The following is a 27,087-nucleotide window of genomic DNA, read 5'->3' as shown; positions in this document are numbered from 1 at the left end:
AGGAATATGTTTGCACATGGGTTCTTATGGAAATAACGTGTATATATATATATATATATATATATATATATATAATATGCATACACATGCATAATAATTACCCGCAGGAGTGGTTTGATTGGGATTGAATTGGGTTTGTGTAGGCAAATGGGCCCCAGCAATTAGTGACGACCATGTTACTTCTCTTCATAATTTCCTTTCTTCTTTCTTGCTTTCATAAAAATTAAAAAGAGGTTCCATCTTTTCTTAGAATCTACTAATCTCATTACTGCATTTTCCTTTCCGCTAGTTGTCATCATCGTAGACTTACAATAATTTAACAGGTGGGGAAGAAGTTGTAGTTTTGACGACACAACCTTCGATTAGTTTTTACAATCCCTCCTAAAATGTATAGGTTGGACGGGACGGGACGGGCCAACTGACCAAAACCTACATTCTCGTTGGTTTTTGTACTTTACTTGGGAAATAAATAAGTACAAAAGGGTTGAAAAGGCAGAGTTGATGACAAAATAATTCAAGTCACTTTCACCACCAGGAGTTGCATCAAGAAGGTTTTATTTTTATGAGATTGAACTTTTAAAAGGAAAAAAAAAGACTGACCTGAGATGTTTTGGAACTCATGCCTGTTCTGACCAGAGAGGTAGCCAGTCCCACCTCAATTCCATTGCTCGCTCTCGAGAAAAGGAACGAACGCTGAATATATACACCATTTGGATGGTGACGCAATTTTCTCCTCCTGCTTAATGAATGTATTACATGTTGTACTGAGCATGTGATGTAGTAAAGAAAAAGAGAAAGCAGAACCAATAGCTAGGATGCACCGATAGCTGCTTCAATAACTTGATACACAAGTTATTGTTGGAAGGGGGGTCAGGGTGGGGTAAATTGGACTCTAGGGTTATTGAATATTTTAAACTTTTCCGATTAAAATATTACTACAAATTGAAATGTACTGACCGACCGATCACGTTAGCCTTTTTTTTTTCCTTAAAAAAAAAATGTCTGCTGTCTACAACATTCATATACATTCTACAAATCTGCAAGCAAAGCTATATCCGTTACTCCTAAGTATTTCTTTTTTTTTTTTTTTTTTTTTTTACAAATAGCTTCACTATTTCTACCCAGACTGTTCAATTTCTTTCTTGGAAATTCAAGACTGCGGATGGATCAATGGATCAAAATCACATATACAGATAACATACTACATTGATTATTGTACAACCAGATGCATCATAGCACAGCCTATTCATCGCTCATCGTTCCATAAGAACTCCACCGTCCCGACTCATTTCCTATTGTGTCAATGTCCTCCTACACGTGCAATTTCCCTGGCTGTCGAGAGAGCTCTTTATCAGCAAAATGAAGTAGCCTTCTCAGTCTTAAAACCATGTCGCAGTGGAAAGGCAATGCAGTCCGTCGCTCCAAGTATGCTGGACTAACAGTCATCCATGATAGTGCATGAAGCTCTGCTGCAACAGACTCAAGAACTAAATGGGTCTCAATTTCGAAATCTTTAGCTTCAGAGCTTAAACTTCTACCTCCCTGTTTATTAATACCTCGAACACTTTTGTCTTGGATAATGCTAGTGCCTCCATAATAATCAATAAGATTTATACAAAGAACCGAAGGCCATTCTTCTTTCAAGTTGCTTCTATAGTCTTTCCTCATGGAAGGTATGGCTTTTGAAACTACAAAACCAGTGGAAAGAGGAATTGCAGAGCCCTTGCTATGGAGAAGATGAGCCAGGGGTGGTGATTCTGCAGTGAGGCACATTGGGAGCTGAAGAGGTGTTGCAGGGAGAAAGTGCATGCTAGGTGATGGGATCAAAATGTAGGAAGCAGACGTAGAACCAAGAGACTTTACAGGGGTGAACCCTTCAAGATAGCCAGATGGTCCCATACCACTACCCCCTTGAGCCCCTCCTGCACAATGTTCACTATCAATACCACAATCTAAAAATTATATATACAGCAGTCAATTGCAAATCATGCTGTGCAAACTATTTAATAATAGTGGCCAGAGTACCTAACAATTTATGTGTACGAGCCATCACATATTTATACCCACAATTGTTTATAATTTCCAGTACGGAGGGCAAGTCCATAGATACATTGCACTGTGGTTAACGATAGTACCATAATACTCCCAGACACCAAAGGCTCTTTGGGCTACCAAAGAAGGGGGGGTGAAGATACCACTGACCACCTCTTATAGAGCTGAATCCTCTTGATGAGTAGTAGCATAAATGTTGCAATCCAAGTACACAGGACACTAAAAAAATTACTTCCCTCATTGGGCAGAAGGTGACAATGCTTTTGGGTTTTTCCATTTCTACATTTTCTATTATTTTCTTGAAACATTTTGAAAGCAGAGGCTTTTATTGCACTAACAATATTTCATACGTCCACAAAAATCTAAGCAAAAGATACACATAAGAACATAGGAATTCAGAACATCTAATGGAGGTGTATCAACATAGACAGGTTCCATACTTTCAAATACAAGCAACTGAGATCTTGCTTAGATGTAAGATTTTCTTGAAAACTTGAGATTTTATGAAACGCCAACTTCAGGCCTTGTTTGGCAACAAGAAATTTCTCAAAAATATATATTTTTTTAAATCTGACCTTCATTCCACACATTTTTTACACAAAAAAATCTCTCAAAAATACTTTTAATCAAATCATTTCCACAATCAATGCATTTTCCATACATGGCTCATGTATATATGCAATCCTTCGCAATGCAGAGAAATGGCAAAACGGAAATACAGTCGGTATCACCGATATATAAATCAATTAAGGTTCTAAAAGCAAGCAGAGGAAATTGTCACGCACATGCCCAAGCTCTAAGTTTGAGGAAATTGTCATGCACATGCCCAAGTTCTAAGCTTTCAGTGGCCCACATGAATGATGCATATTACCTTGCTTTATTGATGGATGAACACATTTAAGGGAAGCAGAAATAGAAATAAAGGAGAGTATGACAGTCTACCAGGAGATGGTGAATCTGCTTGAAAAACTAGATGTAAAGAATGGTCAACTGAAATTGCGACAAAACTGATGCTCTGCACCCACTGAAGCAAGCCCCTTGAGTTGTCAACTAGTGTCTGCCCACCCATAAGCTGCTTCCTTGCAGCAGGTTGTCCTAAACCACCTTTTATAAAGCCAGTTGCTTTAGCATGAGGGTTATACAAAGGACTAGGTGAGGTAGGTAGGGTTCTCTCTTGAATCAAGCTCATCTCCTGTTGCTGTAAGGATGTACTATTACTGCTTGCAGGAATTCCATCGCGCATAGATCGTCGAAGTTGCAAGGGCCATTTTTTTACCTCAGAGCCTCCAACTGAATTGATGGCTTTCTGCCACTCTGTTTATAATCCAAATGCACAAAAAAACTTCAATTCAAAAATCAGAAATAATATATAAACTACAATTTACAACCCAGTTGAAAATGCTTTCCACATATGAACCAAATAGATTTAATTAGAAATTCGTAAAATCAACAATCAAAGTATGAAGAGGATATAAAATAAAAATTGCTACATGCTATGTCGGTTCTTCCCATGGTAATGTCAACTAGATCCCAAAATAAGCAAACTTATTTTTTCCCACCAGACTACATGCCAGTGAGAAGAGTTCAGAGGGAGAGGATTTCATTATTTTAGCAATTAAAAGCTGCAACATTGTTGATCTGGTCGACAGTGCACAGCTGTAAGCCAGCTACTACTTACTATTCAACTACAAAGCAGATAAAATGGAACAAATCATCAACAATGCAAATGGTAGTAATTTCACAACACTAGACCTAAAAGACTAGAAACATAACATCGTGGAAGAAACTCATATACCTAGGTATTCAAGTTCAAAGAAGCTCCCAATGCGCGCAATCACAAAATCTCTAGGTTTGGCAACTCCGATATCAGGAGAAGAGCATGCCTGAAGTATCTGACAGCCCTGCTGCAGAACTTGAACAAAAAGACATTGCAGACCCTTCGTGTCCTGCCTACTGCTGATTCCACCAAAGGGGAATACATGGCTGTCGAGCAATTCTCCCCTTGAATCTGTCCAGATGCTTACAAGCCAACGCCAATCCTCTGTCCACCCATAACAACAATGTAGGCTTGGAGGAGTCTTTTGATGGCTAGATCCAAAGCCATCAGTTTCAGATCCATCAAGATGAGAGCATGATCCAGCGTCTGCACTTCCTGCTGAGCCTGCACCCTGCATGAATCCTCCACTACTATCATCAGACAATGTCTTTGTAGATTCTGACACTATATTACCAGAAAACACTGGTGAAACTCCATTCTCTATGGAACCAGGTTCTGCAAGAATAAAAAGAGGTTCAAACATGTAACGAATTTCATCTTGAACTGTACAATCCCCTGTTCTAATTGGATCACAACTTAAACCTCCAGTCCTAGTCTGCCAAGAATTATCCCAAGAATTATTCCTCAGGCTAGCATCGATTTCACCCTCTCTAGGAAGGGAATGCCCAGTAATTCGAGGACCCACACAGTCCTTCCACATCCCTGACATAGGAGAAGACATTTGTGTCAGGACCGAGGGAGATCTGCTAGATATTGATGATGACTGGACCATGTCATTAGAGGATCCTCGAGAAATTCGACGAGCCTTGTTATAAACAGTGAAGGCAGTCTCCTTAAGGATGACAAGCTCATTAAGTGATGGACTTGTAACTCTAAAAATGGCATCAACTGTCACAATCTGCAGTACCAATTTAGGAATACTAAACCCTGAAAGTACTAAAATGTTTGATATGGTTGCTTCATCCACTGCTGCTGAGCAGCTTAAAGCCTTCCCAACCTGACTGTGCAATATAGATCTTCTCTCCCTATCTGACTGGAGAATGACTGATCCAACAGCAACAGAAGACTCAACAACGGTTTGTAGAACTGCAGTAGGCTCAGGGAAGGGGCACACCACGTATATTACCTGGATAGAAAGCACAGGGAAATTCATATCTGTTTAGCCAAGATAAACTAGTCCTGAGCAGCATGCATAATGTTAAAAACAAATTTCAACATATATATAGGCGGTGATCAATTGCCTAGTGGAAGTTTTAAATCAGAGCTATCATTTCCAGCGCCTCACCCCAGAATCATTTCCAGAGCTATCACATGCAATTAACTTTAGAACCAATTTGACCAATTCTAAGAAAATGCATTTTGCTTCTATTGATCTAAGAGTATAAATCACTTCCATGAGAGAGCCTAAAATGCATCCAAGATCATTTGTTGACAACAGAAAATACCAACAATGTGATACTTCTTTCAGAAAAGCAAAGCAATGATACTAATATTTTTTTTTATAAGTAAATTTTTTTTTGAAAAGCAAAGCCATGATACTAAATCAATAAATAAGAACTAGATCAAACACAAGATCATTAAGTATGAGTTGAACAACTTCCATCAGCTCTGATAATGGAACTTCAGCTTTAAGGCTTGATGTATTACGAGCAATTAAAGAACATGAAGATGCTCCGGATCCAGAAAAATCAATTAAAAAAAAAATGAAAAATTTTAGCAAAAATGTTCTTCCCCAAATATAATTGTTATCAGAGTACATTGAAGGCCTAGTAACATGCCATAGCGCAATTCCCATGAAGGCTAAAATCCACCAAATATTGTGAGAAAAATGTTTAAGACAGCATCCTACTACATCATTGGAACCTATAAGTTAGCCGCCATAGTTAGGAAAAATGAAAAAGAAGAAAGCACATCTCAATCTACAAAGTGATGAAAAATAGTACTTGCCACCCACCATACAAGGACCACTGCTTCCTTCTTTTGGGTTTGTGGACGAGCATGGACCAAGTTTCAAGCCTTTTAGTGCCTTTGAAAGGGACTTAAGATAGCTTGTCAAGTCCCAACCATTGGAAAGAGAAAGAAAATAATCGCTTATTGAGCCCACAAGAGATGCGTTACTGCTTTCTATCTTCATTGACTGAGGACAATCAAGTAGAACAAAACCAGAAGATGACCATTTTGCTGAATCGATTTCCATTTGGTTGCCCAAACTTTGTGGTGAATGACTACCCAGTTTACACGTCTCATAGACTGTAGAGAACAAAACAATATAGAAAGAGAAAAAAAATACTCCATTACATTCTTTTCTTTTAAAAGAACAAAAAACAAGCTTAAAAACATATCAGTTAGATGAAAACATACAAGTATTCTAAATGAAATAAAGCACGAACATTTGGGGCATTAGAATGACATGCAGTACAACTTCAATTTCAAGTGATGTAACTCGGTCTAGAAATGCTAGATATTTTACTGTAACCCAAATTCTGGATAGTGTGGATAGGAAAGGCCTTCTGTTTAAGAACCACTCTCATTATGTATCATCGTGGAGAATGGTGTTTTCAATAGAATTGGGACAGGAAAACACATAGTAGAGATAAGCACCGATAATCCACATCAAGTTGGCTCATCACTACTAGGATAAAATAAAAACTTCTTTCAGTAAAAACAACAATGTAAAACTTTCAAACGTCTATGCCTGTACAAGCTAAGTAACAACCGATTCATCTCGATTAAGCATAAAAACACCACCCACTCACCAGTTCCAAGTTGCTGGAAAAAATCAGCAGCAGCAGAAGTTAGTGGATCAATGTCTGGACATATAACATTGTAAGTAATCTGCAACAATTAATGAACAAAGTTGCAAAATCACTGAAAAAAGGAAAGCAAATTGTACAAGTCCTCAAAATGAAAACTACAGAAATGCAGAAAATGAAAAATGTTGCATTCACCAATATGTGTGGCAACTGTTTGGGTATTGGACTTACAGGTTTCTGTAATGCGTATGGTTCAAGAGGAGCCTTCTCCCAAAGTTGCAAGGAGCTTGCAGACGTCTTAAGCCAATCATCCTGGTACCTATAACAAAAAGCATAATTTGTAAGTATCTCCACATATGGACCATTAACTTAATCTATGAGAAGCAGCCTGTCTTAGTCCATCATCGCCAAAAAACATCCATAGAACAAAGGAAAACCTCATTATTTGAAGCATCCCAAATCCTCCACTAACATCTTATGCGAGCAGATGACTAGAACCATCTAGTAATATATTTCTTTCAACCACTTTCTTTCTTCTGACTGTGCAGGAGTTTAAGAGACATGGTCAAGGAAAGAATTTTATTTTTTATTTTTTGATTGTCACCGGGTGTTTGGAACAAAGTCCCAACCAATCCCAGACATCTTCAAGGAAAGAATTGATTATATGGATTACTGAAAAGGTTCAAAATTGCTAATTTGGAAAAATATCATCTATAACCCTTTTTGGTTCCAACCTTGTAGTTGCTGTAAAGAACCCCTTATAACTTACAAAACATTATCTCTCCTACGAAATAAGAAGGGTGGTCTAGTAGACTAGTATAAAACAAAATGACTTGAATTCACAGTTGTATGTATGGATGTCACGAGGCATTTGGTCAAGGTGGTTGGCCCTATTATGGAACTCTTTTAAAGAAAATCAAATATAAGAAATAACCAGTGATATTTCAAAAGCATTTTGCAAAGGATCTAATAACAAAAAGAAGTTAGGGCATTATTTTAAGGAAACACATCAACTGTAATGGTGCTTATTTGTCTCTGTCAATACATGGGCTGTAAGTTTAAATTATAGCGGCAGCAGAAGCCAGGAACTCTTCCTAAATCTCAACTGCACGAACATGGACAGGCAATAATCTCATTGGTTTATTTTTAACCAGCAAGACATTCTGTTAAAACCCACTGAATTGTGGGCTAGAAACCTGAGTGTTTAACACTATAGAAATCCCAATTAATATTCTAATACATGCCAGAGGTTGCTCATGAAGTCTAAGACTCTAATGACATGTCGATACAACCAATTTCCATAATACCAATTCATGTTTTACTTATGTTTTGAAATGCCTATATATTTATCCCAAGTCAGAGACTTTTCGTTTTCTTTTGATGAGCAATTTCATATCAGAAGATGTAACTCATATATCATACAATTCAATATAATTAGTATAAGACTGATATTTTCGATGGCCCTATGGTTGATCCACTGGCTTGTTGAGGCATCAAAAGTATGTTTATGTTCCTATTGTAAGAAGAGAAAAAATGTCATTCCCATATTTATTTTTCCCTTTGTTCGTTGCTCCTTTTTTTTTTTTTTTTTCCTATTTAGGGTTTTCTTCCACTGCACCTAATAGAATTAGATCGCAACCCTTCTGCCAAATTAAAGATGGCACAAATGTCATTTGACATCTCATAATGCAAAAATATTAGATTATTTGATTGCTATGGTTACATTCAAATCTCTAATAGATGGTAACAATAGCCACTCTAAGGGATGAATATAGTCTTCAAAACCAGGAGGTTGGCCTCAACCTAGTCTTTGAGATCTCTGTGAAGTGTTCTTGACGTCTAACTGGGATGAGAAAAATGAGTGAATTTCCGTAGTTTTATTATGATAATATTCATGTTTCTATCTTTAACAAGATGTAATAAGCCTCTCATTGTTATGAATGTCTCCCTTTGGTCCTTGCGAATAGGCTTTCTCCTCCATATAAACAAAATGCTATTGGTACGTAATTTGATTTTTCAGATGTCAATGTAAAATTTGTTTAACAAGGTATCATACCCAACAAGTATAGCAGGCAAAGGAAGAACAAGAAGTGTTGGTCTTAGCCGGGTGCTTTGTTGCTGCTCTGACTCTGAGGCACAGATTTCTTGGTTAGATCTCCTTTGGCATGTCTCATCCACTTTTGCTCTATCTGTTTCTCTAGAGACTGCATCAATGGTCAAACTGCCTATAACTGAAAGCCAATGTGTATACAAGGATAATTATACCTTTAAGAGAAGATGATCCACCAGCAGAAGACTGAGATGGGCTCATTGGTTCTCCAACAGTACTGGAAGAATCTCTGCATTCACTTATAGAAGACTCAGCAGAAAATCCATCACCCGTGCTTCCAGCATCAACTGATGGATTGCGGCCTTTGCACCAATCATTGACAGACAATGGACCATCCAAAATACTGAAAGCAGATTTTAAGGCTGTCTTTATGTCAGACTGCAACAAATTAATCACAGACGAAGCGTGAACCTGAAAAAAGGATATATCCAATTCATAAGATCATTAAATGACCAATACACAAGTATATTATGCTCTCACATCTTAAGCCCATATTGTCCACAAACAGAAAGATAACTACTAATAGACTATACATTTGACTAATTAAAATTTAACTAAATGATTGAACTGAAAGAAATGGCATCTTAATCTCAATTCTAAAGATCCCCAAGCCCAAGCAGAAGGTTGCTTTCTGGAGGAACAAGAATAAACAAGGAAACAGTATCTATAATATTACCTAAACTTTTAAAAGGTACTTTTCCATGAAGCTTTCCTACCCAAAGTATGTGTCCATTTCGTAAAGAATTGTTACACATGCATAGCCAAATAAACTGTATATTCCTTCAAGGATATATATATATATATATATATATTTTATAACCGAGGGTGTCCGGGCCAGCTTGTGCGCACCTCGACTAATCCTACGGGGCCCTGAAGTTAATGACCAGGTAAACCTCCACTAGCCCTAAGGGGACTCGAACTAATGACCATTGGGGAGAAAACTCAAGGCCGGACCAGCTGAGCTACCCCTCAGGGTTTATTCCTTCCAAGGATATATTTACAGAACTATATATTCAAGTTGATTTTTTAATGACAAATAGCATCTCAGATGGCAAAGTTCCTAATTTTGGAGATAAGATTATTTACTTAATGTTATAAATAAACAAGACTACTCGAAAAGTTGCTTGGAATTAACTCCGCTATACTCAACTTTGGCTTAATTCATAATAAGCTATTCATGAACACAAAATCAATTCTTAAACGACACAACTCCTATAAAGCTCGCCGCAACTGGTATTGTATTTATTATTTTGTGTATTGTATTTAAACAACTGGTATTGTATCATTCTTAATTCTATAATGAGAATATCCCAAGTATTTAAAAGGATAAGAAGAAATCATAATCCTAATACGATGGTGTTGTTTGAATCTTTTTTAACATGATCATCAACATGTGTTTGTATAAACTAAATAAAAATATTCACAAAAAACACAAAATTTTGTTTATAAAAATTCATGAACAAGCTTTAACTCGTTCAATTTTTAATTTTTTTAAATTTTAAATTTTAATTTTTTTTTTTATATCGGGGAACCTCTCCAAGGCAAGGCCCTTCGGACCCACCCCTATAGAGTATACTCCGGTCTCGTGCACAGCACCCTCGGAAGTTTCCCTACACGGAACTAGTTAAATAGCTAGCTTTTCACCAGGGGATGTGGCCCCAAAGGATTGTTTGCACCCATGAGGTGTTGAATTTTGGACCTTGAAGGGAGTGATACCCCAAGACCAAGGCCTTCACCACTTGGGCCAACCCCTTGGAGTTCGTTCGAAAAATAAATGAACTGCTCAGGAACATAAAAGTTACTCAATGATAAGCTCAAACTCAACTCTTAAAATAAGAATTACCCGAACAGAGCTTAGCAACCCACTACTTGCTTGAACTCAAATTGTTTACACCTTTATTTCTACTAATGTTATTTATTATATATGGCATCATTATACATTCTTTAGAAAGACTACTACAAAATCCATTTCCCGCATTCTTCAGTTTTGCATGATTCCATTACTAGTACATATGATCTGACAGTGACATACAACTTAGATTTAAAAAAAACTCAGCACAAGCACTAAATATCAATGTCTAGTACAAAACCAAAAAAAAAAAAAAAACAAAAACATTGGTGCGGCTATTAGCAATTAAAAAAAATCATTGGTATAAAATTGAAACTTACATCAGCAGAAAGTGGATCCACTAACTCCACACCAGCAATGTCAAGTGCATGACAAGAAGCCAAAGTCCCCCCACAACCAGCATGCATCATAAAAGGTCCACAAGAAAATCCCCGCTTCCACTGCTCTTGTAACGCAAGCCAACCATAAGCACCATCACCACAATCCCCATCAAGGGTCAGATCAACGGAGGATGTAGCTTGTTGGACAAGTAATGCCATTCCATCAAGAAGCTCCTGAAGAGGTTGCATTTGTCCAAAAGAAAGGATAGCTTCCTCATTGAACGAATTATGAGGTAAGGATGGACTAATTTCCATACTTGGTGAGTTTGAGAGCTTCGGAACTTTAGGAACTCCAACAGAGCGCCAAACACCAACAGGCGCATTAAGGTGCCCATCTAGAATTCCATCAGTATCACCAGCTATTCTAATTGGTATGGTCTCTTTCTTTTTCACCTCATACTTGCTAGATGTATTGTCCGTCAATGTACTTTGGTCACCAGGCAGCTGATTAAAAACATTACTTCCGGTTAACCTACTCAAATTAATAGGCATAGAGGTACTGGAAGGTAATAGTGTGTGCCTTATCCTGCACATGGAGGCCTGGAACATCAGACATTCAACTTCAGTTGCAAACACGGTCTTCATAGACTGAAGGAAAGGTGCCAATTCAAGGGTGCCTTCAGACACTTTTCTCAGGGAAGATTTAACAGCATTTGTAGAGTTTAAACTAGAGAATGGAGTTGGTGCCACCCCCTCAGACATAGCAACACTATTATTACCTGCAAGAAATCTTTTATCATGTCTCTCTTTCCCCCTTTCCACATGAGTGTAATATTTTTTTGAGTGAACAACAGCATTCACATCATTCCTGCCAGACAATGGTTTTGAGTTCATGGGCAGGCTAGTCTTGTCATCTGATCCATCAAAGCAAGGAGAAGAGGGTGGTGTTGCACCATAGATGTAATTATTTGAGCTTGAATTGGAACTCTCCTCTCTTCGAGATTTTGGAAAATATGGGCTTCTGAAAATGGATGACGAAAATTCGCTTGTGGGGGTCTCCACGGCTCCATATTCAGGAGCAAAAGTCATCAGTGCTTCAGCTTTTATTATATGATCGAACTCACCAGTAGAGGATGCTGGAGTGTGGTTTACCAGACCTGATGACAAACTGTTATTTGTGACTTCTTGACTTTTGCTGAGATGCTCCTCTTGGGCTAATGGAGGGGCGGATCAAAACTCTCAAAGGATTGAAAACCTACAGGCAATAGCACCTGATCAGAAACATCCATCATCCCAACTGGACTGGGACCCACATCTCCACAATCTGGTGCAGAAAACATAAGCGCCTGTGATTCTGCAGTTCCTGGGGGCTTTGGAGAACAAGGGGTCATCGTGAGATTCAATGTAAAGTTTGTAATATCACCTCAAAGCATTTTAAAGCAAAACATGGGGGAGGGGAGAGCCAGGGGTGGGCGGGAAGGGAACCAGAACCACTTGAGGGAGAAAATTGTAAGTAGAAAGGTCGTTTTATGTCTAGCTTTAGTGACATATTTGCAACTTAACTGGTGAAATATGCATGCAAACATTAATAAGAAAAACATAACAATGTGCCTCTACCATGTAATCACTGCCTTGGAGTAGAAAAACAATTCTAAACACATTGTATGAAACATCTTTAAGAGACACAGAGAGAGAAAGAGAGAGAGGAAGAAGTTATTTTTTATTTCCTCTTTTTTACTTTTGAGGGTTGTTCCTTATTAGTTGTTAGTGCTTATGCCTACTGTACCCTCTTCAAATTCTAGTAATTAACCTGCCAATAATTCATCAAACCCACAAATATGGGCAATGTCGTTGCCTACTTGATGTACGGCACCATATTTAAAAAAGTTTACCTCTCTATTATATTGCACAATATGTTCCGGCACCATATTTACAAAGTTTACCTCTCTATTATATTGCACAATACATTCACGAATAATAATACTAATGCCATCTGCTCAAATGCTTACTTCACAATGAAAGACGTATGTCACAAGGAAAAAGGTACAATATGTCAAGTCCAAAATCCATCACAAAGACTCCTCCTTGGATCAAGGTACTTCCTCCTGTTCTTTTTTATCTGTATTTGCCTATTGCCTTGAGGAAAGAGATACCATACTTCTCGCCCTATTAATCACTGAGTGGCCTACCAAGAAAAACAATCTAGAACTTGATTTAATTAAAACCTTAGTGCTACTAAATTCATATACAGTTTGCATTCCCCAATATAAAAATGTTTTGATAACTAAAATAAAGTTCTATTGAATGAGGTAAATAGATGTAGCCCAAGTACATAGAGTACGCAAAAGAGAACACTTAGTTACAAGTTAGGAGCTGGATAAGGATACAAGAAAGAAAGAGGACACCTGAGGAAAAAAATCTGAAAAAAATCATTATTCTATTTAATTGATAAATAAACCATATATCCCAAAGTTCCAATGTTCCGTCAAAACAACAGATCAGATGAGGAGCTCCCTCCAATCTCATATCAGTAGCGTTATCAGCATATATCAAACATGCAGATTGAAATCATTGTGAAGGACAAGAAAATACCTCCCCAAAAGGCAAGGCATCATTTTCGAAGAAGTCCCCAAAATCTCCAAACTCGGAGAGGAGAGCTTGGATATCCATGACCATACCTCTGTCATCATCATCCCAATCCCAATCGGATCCAATCTGCTCACTTGCAACTCCTGTTATGGCTGAATTGTCAACTTCCATGGAAATAAAATCAGACTTGTATGCTTCTTGCACAAGAGCATTTGTCTCTGTACCAACTTGACCAAATGAATCTGTCATCCCAGTTCGAGGACGCTTAGAGCCCTGCATTGACATTAAGTTCACTCAGTTTGCTGGCATCCACAAATTTAACGCAGATTGGTGAGGAAAAAAAATTGGAAATCATTTCTCAATTTAGCAATAAGATGTGAAGTGAGATTCACATCCAACCCCATAAAAGGAAGTCCTGACATGCCCTTATTTGAACAAGTATTTCATCAATTCCCACTAAGAATGAGATGTCCTCATTTAACAAGTTAAATTAAAAGAGTATTGAAAATAAGAAAGTAGGCAGATGAATAAACAGAGTTCTGAAACTCAAGGGTACATAAGGACAATAGATTGTGTTGCTTCAATACAATTGTGATGTTAGAGCAATCAATTTAGAAGGAAAAATCCAATATCACAAATGATAAGATGAAAGTACTTAAATATAGTATTAACATAGAATTTCGCCACTTCAGTTAATTCAAGCAAAAAGCCAATTCAGCATTTAGAGTTCACAATTTGAATCAATAACAAAACCACTAATTTATGACAAGCAACAGCACCAAAGGGCATTCCTAACTCATTAGAGGTCAAACATTCCTAACCTGTCAAGTGGAAGAGGGGACCTTATTTCTTTTTTATAATGTAACATATGGGCCTTAAAAGATGGGCCAAGATTTTTGACTTAGTTTAAAGATACCATGTTTAATAAATGGGCCATATTAACTTGAAGGCCCATAATATCACTTATTACTGCATTGTGAGGTGACAAGAGTATTGTGGGATGAGATCTTTAGAAGAGTTGGCGTGGCTTGGGTTATGCCTTTGAGGGTGATGGATTTAATAGCTTGTTCGAAGGAGATTCAAGGCTGTCCCCAAGTGGCGGCAGTGTGGAGGATGATTCCTTTGTGCATTAAGTGGTGTATTTGGATGGAAAGGAATGCTTGGTGCTTGAACTTTAGAACTTTTTTGTACACACTTTATTGCTCTGGTTTTCAGCCATTGTGCTTAATGGAACTAGTCTTCATGATTTTCTGTTCTTACTTTCTGGTTCCTAGAATGTATTTAGGTATTTTTTTTTAATACTTTCTGTGTAGATGGGCTTCGCCCACTTCATTTGTATCAATAAAATTTTCACCTTACTTATAAAAAAAAAGATTGTGCAAGCCCTTAAACCCATTGTGAATCTGATTAGCATTCGTTGTATAACCAGATTTTAACTTCTAAATACTTGCCCATCGTTAACTAATTAAATGGTGGAAATAGAGGCTGACTTATTCACAAGCAATCACCAAAACTCACACACACATCTTCTGCACAACATTCACTTGTGCATCTGCGAAAACCCTGTCCAATTCACACTGGATAAAACTTCCCATCCTTTCAAAACCGTCTCTGAACAACCCTTGAAGGCCAGCCACTGAAAGCCAGGATCGAACTCTCCAATCTTGAGATTCTTGGCACTCCACTCATAATCCTTCCCTCCCTACTGCAAACAAGACTCTGATTATGTTTTTATGTTTAATGGCATGCTTTAATTTAAGGATTTGTTATGATTAATGAAGTATTTATTAATTATGTGGGTCCCTTGCCTGGTGTGAGTTACATATGTTACGTGGCATCCCTACGGGAGGAGTTGTTACATATAAGTAGTTAAGTATTTCGTTGGAGAACACAAAAGGCTTAGCCCAAGTATATAGGAAGTATACAAGAGACTCCTAATTAGGAACAGAAGAAAATACAAGGAAATCATGAAAACTTAAAATCTATTGCAGTCGCCCAAAGTATAGTATTGAGCAAGGTTTTAAACTCTTCTATCATCCACTCATGGTCCTAAAACTTTCTATCATTTCTTTCCCTCCAAAAACACCACACCCCTTGGCCCAAAAAATAAACATCATTGTAGACAGATAGGAGCCATCTTCCACGCATAGGATGGAGAGAAACTGATCACAAGACCTTCACACAGTAAGATCTAAAAACCTAATAGTTATCTGCATCAAGTATGACGAAAGAAAACTGAAAAAAAGAAAAACTCCTTTCTTCCTATTGCATCTGCCACTACAAGCTAACAACCAATACCAAAACTAATTTAGACAGGAAGAAGCATTTAAACACACCATTCCTAAACATTTGGATAGATCTAAGCTTCCCCATAATTGAATTTAGCCCCCACATCAATTATCCCTGCCCTCATAACTATAGTAGGGTAACCACCTCTCATAGTTAGTGAAACAATTCTTGGTTATATTATCAATAGAAGTTCTAAACAAAGTTATTAGTAGTTAGAAGATTCAACAAATTGATTTTATTGTAAGTTGGATGATCTCGAAACCATGACCTAACCCTTCATCATGATGTTATAGGGGAAGGTGTCATTTGAGCTAAGGCTCAATGGCCAATAATCAAATCTTTTTTTTTTTTTTTTGTAAGTAAACATTTATATTATATTAATACGAATAAGCATAGCCCCAGTACACAAGGGAGTATACAAGAGATAACATCTATTTAGGAAGAAGAAATAAAAAATTCATGAAAATCTGGGTCGTTGAAATCTACAGCTTTGGCCCAAAATACAAGGTTCTAATAAAAAGTAATCTAATCTCCTCCAATGAACGTTTCCTGTCTTCAAACGTCCGGTCATTTCTATCCTGCCATATGCACCAAAGAACACATAGAGGAATCATCTTCCACACAACTGAGATTTGTGGAATACAACCTAGATTCATTCAACATGCCAGAAGTTCAACAACTGTTGCAGGCATAACCCAGGCTAGCTCTACCTGTCTAAATACATTGACCCATAGCACTCTAGCAATCTCGCAATGTAGTAGAGGATGGTCCACAATCTCACCACATTGTTTGCACATACAACACTAGTCCACTACTATCACCCCGTGTTTCCGTAAATTATCCATCGTCAATATCTTTCCCAGATGCTGTCCAAGCAAAAAATGCTGCCCTAGGAGATGCCTTATTTCTCCATGGAAAGTGATTATTCTGCGGTTATGTGAGGGCCTTATAGAAAGAACGAACTGAAAAATACCTTTTCTGGCAAGTACCCACCACAAAAGTATGAACTCCTTGAGTGCTCGGTCTCATGAAGTATAAGAGTCGGGAAAAATCTGCAAAGCTGCTGACTTCCCAGTCTTGGGCCGTCCTAGTGAAGCTCACATTCCATTGTACTAGATCACCTGCCATATCCATTAGGTCCACCAATGAAGCCTCTTTCTCACGTGCAAGCATGAACATTGTAGGGAATGAGTCCTTGAGGGCTCTATCTCCACACCATATATCATGCCAGAATTTAGTTCTTGAGCCGCCTCCCATCATGATTGTAGCATGACGAGCAAACATGTCCCATGCTCATCTAATGTGCTTCCATATTCCCACCCCATAAACTCCACGTACCTTCCTAGAGCAACATCCCCCCCACAAGCCTCCATACTTGAAATCAATCACCGACTTCCATAAAGTTTTTTGTTCAGTATTATAACGCCAGAACTATTTCTCAAGTAAAGCCCGGTCGAACACCCTCAGATTTTTAATTCACAAATCCCCAGAGGAAATTGGGGAGCATATCTTGTCCCTCTTGGCCAAATGAAATTTGAATTCATCCCCAAGTCCACTCCAAAGGAATTCATGATGCAATTTCTCAATTCGTGTCGCCACTCGCTGGAATTGGGAACAAGGATAAAAACTAAGTTGGTAGATTAGATAGAGTGCTTTTGATTAGAGTAATCCTACCACCTTTCGATAGATACAATCTCTTCCAACTTGTCAATCTTCATTTAATCTTCTCAATTACATTCATCCCAAATGGGTTTAGCCCTGGAGACGGCCCCCAAAAGAAGGCCAAGGTAATTCATAGAGAAAGAGGAGACCTTACTTTTAAGAGTGTTAACCAACGGCCGAATGTTACAAACGTTGCCAATTGGGATCAACTCTGACTTGGATAAGTTCACCTTCAACCCAGATACAACCTCCAAGCAAAGTAGAAGTGCCTTAAGTGCCTGAATCTAATTTTGGTCTGCCTCGCAAAAAATTAAGGTGTCATCTATGAACAACAAAATGTTAAGAGTACCTTGATTTATTTCACCAACCGAAAACCAGCCAGAAACCCACTATTAACCATAGCTAAAATCATTCTGCTACATGCCTCAATGACTATGACAAAGAGGAGTGGGGACAAAGGATTCACGGGAGTTGTAAAAAAAAAAAAAAAACAACTGGGCTACCATTCACCAAAACTGAGAATCTAACCGTCAATATGCACCACCTAATCCATGAGCACCAACTCCCAAGCAAATACAACAAGAAATCCAACTAACACAAGAGACCCAGATTGCCTGATTTTAATCTACTGAGTCCAATATATGTCTTCCTCGTACGAATGCATTTTGGGGTCTCGTAACGATTTGCCCAAAACTTCGTCTATTTGCAAGCACCTTGGAAATAATCTTATAAACCCAATTTACAAGGCTAATGAGCCGGTAATCCTTAACCTCCGATGCCCCAGTCTTCTTGGGAATAAGTGCAATAAAAGTGGTGTTGAGACTTTTCTCAAATTTCCAAAATGGAAAAAATTCACAAAATACCTTCATTAAGGCCTAGTTTGGATAATGACTTGATCTCAACTCATCTCATCTCATCTAATCATTACAACTTTCCCAAACTTTCAAACAAAATATAATAAAAAATTTAATTTTTTCAAATCCCAAAACAAAAATAATATTAAAAACTATATTCTAACAATATTTTATTCAACTTTCAACTCTCATCTCACCTCAACTCACTATTTAAACCTCCCCTAAGTCCTCCTCCTTCACCACTTCCCAGCAAGATTGGAAGACACCCATAGAAAATCCATCTAGACCAAGTGCTTTGTCTTTGATCATCTTCCTCACCACTCCATGAACCTGGTCCCCTCAAACGACCTCTCTGCCAAGTGACATGCTGCTCAATGGACTCAAACGTTAGCCCATCAATCTTCAGCCTCCACCCTGCTGACTCGGTAAGCAACTATTCAAAATAACCGGTGACATGTTCTTGAATCACAGGGATCTCTGTGCAAATAGCTCCGTTAATATTCATCATCTCAAAGGCATTAGTTCTCCTATGGGAATTTGCCACTCTGAAAAAACTTCGTGCTTCGATCACCTTCTTTCAACCACAAAGCTCGAGATTTTTGCCACAAAGAGATCAACTCCAATAGGATAGCCCTATCTAGATTTGAAACTAGTTTTGTCCTCCGAGAGAGGTCCTCCAAAGAAAGGGCCCGTCCCTCCCATGCCCTTTCTACCTCATGAAGCTCCTCCAATAGTGACTTCTTGCGGTTGCCTATATCTCCAAAAGACTGCGCATTCCAAAACTTTAAATCTTTCTTTAAAGCTTTCAATTTACCTGCAAGAATGAAACTAAGGGTACCTTGGATTTGATAGGAGGACCACCATTGCCTAACTCATTCCACAAAACCTTCAGTTTTTAGCCACATATTCTAGAATGTAAGTATCTTCATCCTCCTTGAATACCCCCACAGTCCAACAAGATGGGAAAATGATCGAAACATAGGTGATGTAATCTTTTTCGACATAACTCCGGTTAATGAATTTTCCATTCCAGGGAAACTAAAAATCTGTCCAATCTAGACCACATTTGGTTATTGGACCATGTGAATGCACCACCCATGAGCAGAATGTCCACCAACCCCAAATCAAAAATACAATCCGAGAAACTCAACATTACTAGTTGTAACCTGCTTTCTCCCGATCTTTCACTTGGGAATCTTGTAACATTAAAGTCCCCTCCTATACACCAAGGTAGGTCCCACCAGCTATGTAACCCAGCTAACTCCTATAGAATGTTTCTGTTGCTGTCCAAGGTCGGCCCTTAAATTCCAGCAGAAGCCCACATAAAATTATCCTCCACATTTTGGAAAGAACAAGCCATTGTGTACTCCCCGGTATACTCCTCCATTTTATCCACCACCCTTTTGTCCCACATTACTAGTACTCCACTTGATGCCCCAACCGATGCAAGCAAACATCAACAGATGAACAGCTCCACAAACTTCTAACGGTGCTTCCAGAAATGATTTCCATCTTAGTTTCCTACAACCAAATGATATCCACCTTCCACTTCTGAAGCAAATTTTTTATCCACGGGTGCTTGTTAACCTCAATAAGCCCTTGGACATTCCAAGACATAATTTTGGGCTTCATATAGAAAAAGTAGACACCCTCCCTTGGATCTTTCTCTGTTTGAGCTGCTCTCATAGTTGATAGATCACATAAGTCTCTTAAGCTCCTTCTGTTTTTTAGAACTAGATTTCTTTAGCTGTGCATTTCCTACTTCAATGGCCGTAAGCAAAGCCATGAACTATTCTTTAAAACCCTCACACTCAATCCCCACACAGTGTTGTATCTCCTTTACCTTATGAATAACCCAGTCAGAGGCCGTAGAGTGACAAGGCAACAAAGATTTCAGGGGTATAGGCTCCCCATCCATCTCAATCCCTTCCCTAGTTGCCCACTAAGATTCCATCAGCACCTTTGTCTCCTTCTTGGCAAAGGGAGACCTGCACTCCCACTCAGGAACATCACTCATGGGGATTAGCATCCGTGAAAATCCTTCACTGATGTCTACATCACCCCCCTCCTCAGTAAACAACTCACCATCGACAGCCATAGACTGAAGATCCTTCGTCGGAGAAGATACCACCTGAGACTCCCCCAACCCCATCATCTATGCTGCCCATCGTCCTTTTCTGTCCATGTTGTGCCTAAAAACAGGCACCTGCTGGTGAGGAAAGATGATGATCCATGTCTGGTACAGTTGCCGTCAGCTCCCTCTACTAGATCCTTCGCCTCAGCCACCGTAAGTGATTCCTCGGCCTAACGCGAGTCCATCTGGACCATCGCCGGCGATGCTGGCAGACTCCAGCCAGACGAGGGCCTTGCATTGCAACCTTCCTGGATCTTCCATACAAGACTTACGGGGCCCAATTTTCTTTTTCCTTTGTCTTGGCCCACAGGTTGAGGTCCATTGAATCGACCCGGACCCATTTGAGCCTCCCCTTTGTCTTGGACCACAAACTAAGGCCCATTGTAGCAGCCCACGTCCCGTTGACTTAACAACCTGTCTACCTCATTTAGGCCCGCACCAACATTAAGTTTCCCTTTACCAAGACCACATTCCAAACAGCCCAAGCCTAGGCCCACCTCCTGTTTTCCTTCAATGCACCGTATAAGGCTGTCCATCCTCTCCTGCAAAGCCATTATTTGCTTTTTCATGTTCAGCAACATACCATACACACCTTGTTAGCACAAAAGCTTTTGATTCTATTACTAATTGTTTCGGAAACCCCATCTTCACGTTTACTACACCATACATGAATGCCATGAAATGTATGGTGTAGTAAATCTTATCATCAAATAGAAGTAAATAGTAAATAATTATAAAATCACCATGAAATGTAAAAGAACAAACAATATATCTCCTGTCAGTAACTACATGTAAAAGTAACCTATGATGTGTACAAAACCTCTACTTGATAACAGTTAATTGTTGGGTACCAACTGACACTAGTTTCGGCAACTAGAGCATAGCCCACATTTGAAGAACTATATCATATACGCAAATGCAAGGAAAACTATAGCACATATTACTGAAAGTAAAGTCTTACATCCACATGCATAAGATCTCGCATATATCTAGTAAGTGCCACATACAATGCCATTTGGGATGGGGTTATTGAGAAGATTGAATGTGAGTTGGCTAGCTAGAAGTAGATCTATTTATCTAAATGTAACGCCCCAATGGAAGACCCAAACTACATGGCTTATACTCCAAAAGAGCTAGTCAACGATACAATTGAAATCCCATTGGAACCTTATAAAGAGCAAGAATTTTTCCTTCCCAAGCAATGTGGGATCTCATTCACACCTACTCTTATCCTTATCATATGAGGTATCACAATCTCCCCCCTTCATTTCTCGACGTCCTCCTATCCGTTGTAGGTGGTACGGCTCAAGTCCCACATTTCTGGTTATGATAGACTCTAATACTATTTATAACTCCCCAATGGAAGACCCAAACCACATGGTCTATACTCCAAAAAGACTAGTGAATGATACAATTGGAGCCCCATTGGAATCTTATAAAGAGCAAGAACTTCTCATTTCCAAGCAATGTGATCCAATACACTATCTACCATTATCTTTATCATATGGGATATCACACCAAAGGTGGTAGAATTACTTTGATCAAGAGCACTCTTTCTAATTTGTCTACATAATTCATGTCTCTTTTTCCACTCCCTTCTAGTGTGGTTAACTGCCGAGAGAAGCTACAATGGTACTTCCTTTGGAGAGAGTTAGGAGAAGAGGTAAAATTTCTCTTGATAAGCTGTCTCTTTTTCCACTCCCTTCTATTGTGGCTAACTGCCTAGAGAAGCTGCAACATGACTTCTTTTGGGGTGAGTTATATGAAGAGGCCTAATTTCTCTAGCTAATGAGGCCAAATTTCACTTGGTATTTGGGCCAAGATATGGTTTGTGAGTGTGAAACCTGCTCGTGTTTAATTAGGCACTCTTACGGAAGTGGCTTTGATGCTTTTAGAATAAGAGAGAGATCTTGTAGAGAACAATAGTAGATTTTTTAAAGATGGATATTCAGTGGGGTGGGTGGTGTTCTAATGAGGTCCAAGGTCCTCATGGGGTGGATTATGAAAGAATATAACAACAGGATGTGGAAGTTTTTCTACCATACTAATAGTTATTGAAAACTACTTGCTTTGTAGATAATGAAGTACCAATATGGGGCCATTCTCCAACTGATGATTAGAAGATAAACCAGATTGTCTACACGTTAAAGAGTCAGCATCTCCCTCAAGTTCACTGGCTCCTGTAGTCATCTTGTGATCGCTATCGCTAGAGCTGCTGCTTATGGTGCTGATACTGCTACTGTTACTATTACTACTACTATTATAGCCATGCTTGGCATGTATTCCATTGATTTCAGTCCATGATCCTTCAACGAAGTCCATATTGCTACCACTGCAAAACCAGAACGATAGTAAGAGAAAGAATTGAAAATTAAGGAACCAATTCACTCATTACCTAACATCATCATTACCAATCAATAAAATTACCTATTTAATATCATCATATGCAATCCAAAAATCAAAGTAAATTGGTAATCAATGTTATAAAATGCTAAGGTCAACTATGTGATTTAATACAACTTTTTATCAGTAAATAAGAACTTTATTAATGAGAAAAGTAGGCATAGCCCAAGCACACAGGATATATACAAGAGCAACACCCATGCGTGATGTCTAAAGATAGACAGAAGTCATGATGATTTAAAACATTAAATTATATATTCATTTAGTGACAACAATTAGCACGGTAATGATCATATTAAAGAAAACTAATTACATAAGAATGGGATTCAGTAAATAAAACCACTAACTGAATCTAGGTCATAGAATCAAATATGGTGTGATAAAAAGTGTCATCTGAAAAATGTTTTTTCAGTCTACAATTTTTTTCAGTCTAAGTAGCTGGAAATTTACTTGGACCACCAAGGACAGAATGTAAAAGCAACATTTCTTGATAAGAGCACTGCATGAACATTGTTAAGTCATGAAACAGAATAATTTTTTCGGTCTAAGTAGCTGGAAATTAACTTGGACCACCAAAGACAGGACGTAAAAGCAACATTTTTTTATTAGAGCACTGCATGAACATCGTTAACTCATGAAACAGAACTAACCAATGCATAAAGAAACATGAACCAGGTAATGATGGTCCTATCCAATTCTGTAGCCAAAATCTGCAAATTAATAACATCATTGTTAGATTTAAGTATTACAAGGCAATATTAAAGGACCTGAAATCAAAGAGGCAGTATAAACATGCACACACACCAAGAAGATGTGGAGACAGATGAAGGGGATATTCAAGTGAGGTAATCACTTAATTAGATAGTTAAAAAGATGTCAGTGTCATACCATATTAAGCATAAAAAATCTAACGTAAATATACGTGACCACACCAAGTTTTTCCTTTACCTACCTATGAAAACATATACACCACAAAATTATTCTGACAGGAACCACCTTATTAACCAGATTTGCCCGACTGGTTGACTACCCCAACATGGGACAAACCCCAAAGCATATTAGACAACAACAAAAAATTGCATAACCCTCTGGAGTATATACCTTTTCAGAGAAGATCTGGCAAATGATGTATGCAGGACTGGAACAAGCACTGCCTCAGCTGGATATATGAATGTTTTCTCATGAACTGGTAATTGATCTGGCGATCCTTTCTTATCACCTCTTCCCACATCAGCAGATTCGGGAACATTATTTGTGGGAAAATTCCTCATGGCATCTGAGTTTGATTGCAAAGGATTGTCACTCACAGATTTAGGGCAGCCCAGGGTAACTTCTACATAGCAACTTTGCCCCCTCATCTGGCAACCAGCATCTTGAGAAACATGATATGGTAGACCTATAAATCCATTTGGAGTCTTAAACTTGCCAGAACTGTTTTGAAAAGAAGAAAGTGAGATATCAAATCCTAGTAATTTATTATATGTCCGCAGAAGATAACTATGCATTTAAAAACAAAAAAGAATAAATAAATAATACCATAAATACACTTGTTTGACAAGATCCCCGGGACAACAACCAGTGAGCCTACCACGAATCCCATGAGGAGAAACAATCACTGCCATATCATAAAGATGAGATGAAATCAGCATAGCTGACACTTTGGTATCATGACAATACACCATGTAAGGCAATTACTTGCAAAGAAACATTGGAAAGAAATAGAGAAAGAGGGGGGAGGGAGGAGTAGAAGTCTACCTCGTAGACTCCAATAGTAGTAGGATGCTACGGTTAAAATTCCATCTACTAATGCATGTGAACTGTACCCCATGAAATATGGGACACGGAGATATCAAAAACCTCCCTCCATAATAATTTTGCGGATGGAATGAGCCTACAAGTAGGACAAAATCTATAAAAATCAGAACCCGCTAATGCGCAGCTTGATTCATCTCCGCTAGCTCTGAGCATCATTTACTATCAGTAACATCAAGATCCTACACCACTTGAGGCAACTTCAGAATTCCTCTTATGGCCATATTCTAGTATATAATAAAGCCTCTTGTGCTTTTTTTTTTATCAGTAAATATGAATTTTATTGAGAATAGGCAAAGCCAAGTACACGGGACATATACAAGAGCCACACCTATGCATGATTGTCTAAAGATACAAGAAAATCATCTACGTTCATGCCAATAAAGTCTATTACAATCGACCAATGGAATAAAGCGTGAAGAAAAAAAGTTTTAAACTCGTCCATTGTCTATTCACGATCCTCAAACCTCTGACCGTTCCTCTCCATCCATATGCACCACCATAGACAGGTCGGTATAATCTTCCGCATGGCTGCAATTTGAGAGTTAGCCCAGATGCCTTGCCAATTGGCCAAAAAGTCAACAACCCATCTTGGCATTACCCAAATAAGCCACTCTCGCAAATAAATCGTTCCATAAGCTCATGGTTGCATCACAATGCAATAATAGGTAATCCAGAGACTCACCACTTTTCTTACACATGTAATAGAAATCCAATACAATGAGTCAGCGTTTCCTTAGATTATTTAAGATGAGAACCTTCCCTAACGAAGCTGTCCACACAAAAAAAGAAGCTTCTTTTTTTTTTTTTGGGGGGGGGGGGGGGGGGTGGCGGCTAGTCTTCCATATGTTCTTCCATGGGAATGTTCTTATAGTGTGTCATAAGGGACTTAGTACGACTGTACAGTAAAGCTCCCCTTCTTGGATGGTCACCACATAATCATTCGTTCCTCCAGTCACTCTACAATTGTACACAAGATTGAAGAAATTTATAAATATGTCAATTACTCAATCTTGAGCAACTCTAAGGAAAATGATATTCCATTGGGGAGAGCCACTAGAGAGATCCATGAGCTCTGCTACTGAAGCCGCCTTTCTTTGTGCAGTGTTGTATAGTATTGGGTCGGCTATTTTGAGGATTCAATCTCCACACCATAGGTCATTCTAGAATTTAATTATAGTACCATCCCCAACTACAAAATGTGTTGATTGATGGAGATTGGTCCAGCCTCTTCTTATGTGTTTCCAAAGCCCCACCCCATGTGGTCCACGCACCTCATTCAAGCACCATCCTCCCCACAATCCACCATATTTTAAATCTACAATCACCCTCCATAAAGCTCCCCTCTCTTAGTGATATCTCCATAACCATTTACCCAATAAAGCCTTGTTGAAAACCAACAAATTCCGAATTCCCAGCCCGCCTTCATGTATAGGGGTACAAACCGTAGCCCAATTCACCAAATGAAACTTGAATTCTTCATCTACTCCCCCCATAGAAAATCTCTTTAAAATTTCTCTAACCAGTGAGCCACCTTGCATGGTATTGAAAATGAAGATAAGAAGTAAGCAGGCAGGTTGGATAAAGTACTTTTGATCAACGTAACTCTACCACCTTTGGACAAATAAAGCCTCTTCCAAATCGCCAACTTGCGCTCCATTTTTTCCAACACCCCATCCCAAATAGACTACGACTTAAAGGAGGCACCCAATGGAAGACCGAGATACATCATTGGCAGAGTGGAGACTTTGAACCCCCAAGATATTGGACAAGCTCAAAACACTTGGAACATTTCCAACCAAAACTAATTCTAACTTGGTAAGATTCACTTCCAATCCCAATGTCGCTTCAAAGCAAAGTAAAAGAGCCCACAAAGCTTGAATGTGATTATGACTAGCCCCACAGAATACAAAACTGTCATCTGCAAATAAGAGGTGGGTCATCCAAAAAGTGCCGATTCGTGCATCCCCTACAACAAAGAGTAATGGAGACCTACAATCATTTTACTAAAAGCTTTCATTATGAAAACAGAGTAATGGAGATAAGGGGATCACCTTGCCTCAAACCCCTCGAACTTCTGTAAAAACCCATTGGGGGTACCATTCACCAAAATAGAGAAATGTATAGCAGAGTTGCAAAATTTGATCCAAGAACACCATCTTGCTCCAAGTCCACACCTCTCAAGCATGTGTAACAATAAATTCCAGTTTACTCAATCATATGCCTTCTCCATGTCAAGTTTCCGTAATAACCCTGACTCACCCGACTTGATGTGACTCTCCAAACATTCATTAGCAATGAGAACCAAGTCAAGAATTTGCCGACCTCGTATGAATGCTTTTTGGGCTTGCATATAATCTTCTCCAATACCGTACTCAATCTATTAGCCAATATTCCTTTGAAATGATTTTGTACATTCAGCTCACCAAGCTAATAGGACGAAAGCCCTTAATCTCCACCACCCCTAGCTTCTTTGGGATAAG

General features: G+C 38.6%; 1 protein-coding gene across 1 annotated transcript in view; it reads right to left on the bottom strand.

Moving 5' to 3' along the window:
- Positions 1-948: 948 nt before the first annotated feature.
- The window catches only part of LOC121239996 (mediator of RNA polymerase II transcription subunit 13-like), a 51,868-nt gene continuing 25,729 nt past the window's right edge, over positions 949-27,087 (bottom strand). The window contains 15 exon segments of the mRNA XM_041137419.1: positions 949-1,922; positions 2,995-3,366; positions 3,848-4,955; positions 5,784-6,079; positions 6,586-6,664; positions 6,814-6,901; positions 8,639-8,786; positions 8,848-9,103; positions 10,862-12,087; positions 12,090-12,231; positions 13,454-13,723; positions 22,478-22,721; positions 23,443-23,502; positions 23,894-24,223; positions 24,329-24,407. Of these exon segments, the coding sequence (XP_040993353.1) occupies positions 1,312-1,922; positions 2,995-3,366; positions 3,848-4,955; positions 5,784-6,079; positions 6,586-6,664; positions 6,814-6,901; positions 8,639-8,786; positions 8,848-9,103; positions 10,862-12,087; positions 12,090-12,231; positions 13,454-13,723; positions 22,478-22,721; positions 23,443-23,502; positions 23,894-24,223; positions 24,329-24,407 (5,309 nt within the window). The 3' untranslated portion in view covers positions 949-1,311.

The sequence above is a fragment of the Juglans microcarpa x Juglans regia genome, chromosome 7D (genome assembly GCF_004785595.1).
Source record: "Juglans microcarpa x Juglans regia isolate MS1-56 chromosome 7D, Jm3101_v1.0, whole genome shotgun sequence".
In the NCBI taxonomy this organism is placed as follows: Eukaryota; Viridiplantae; Streptophyta; class Magnoliopsida; order Fagales; family Juglandaceae; genus Juglans; species Juglans microcarpa x Juglans regia.
This window is presented reverse-complemented; position numbering and strand designations above follow the sequence as displayed.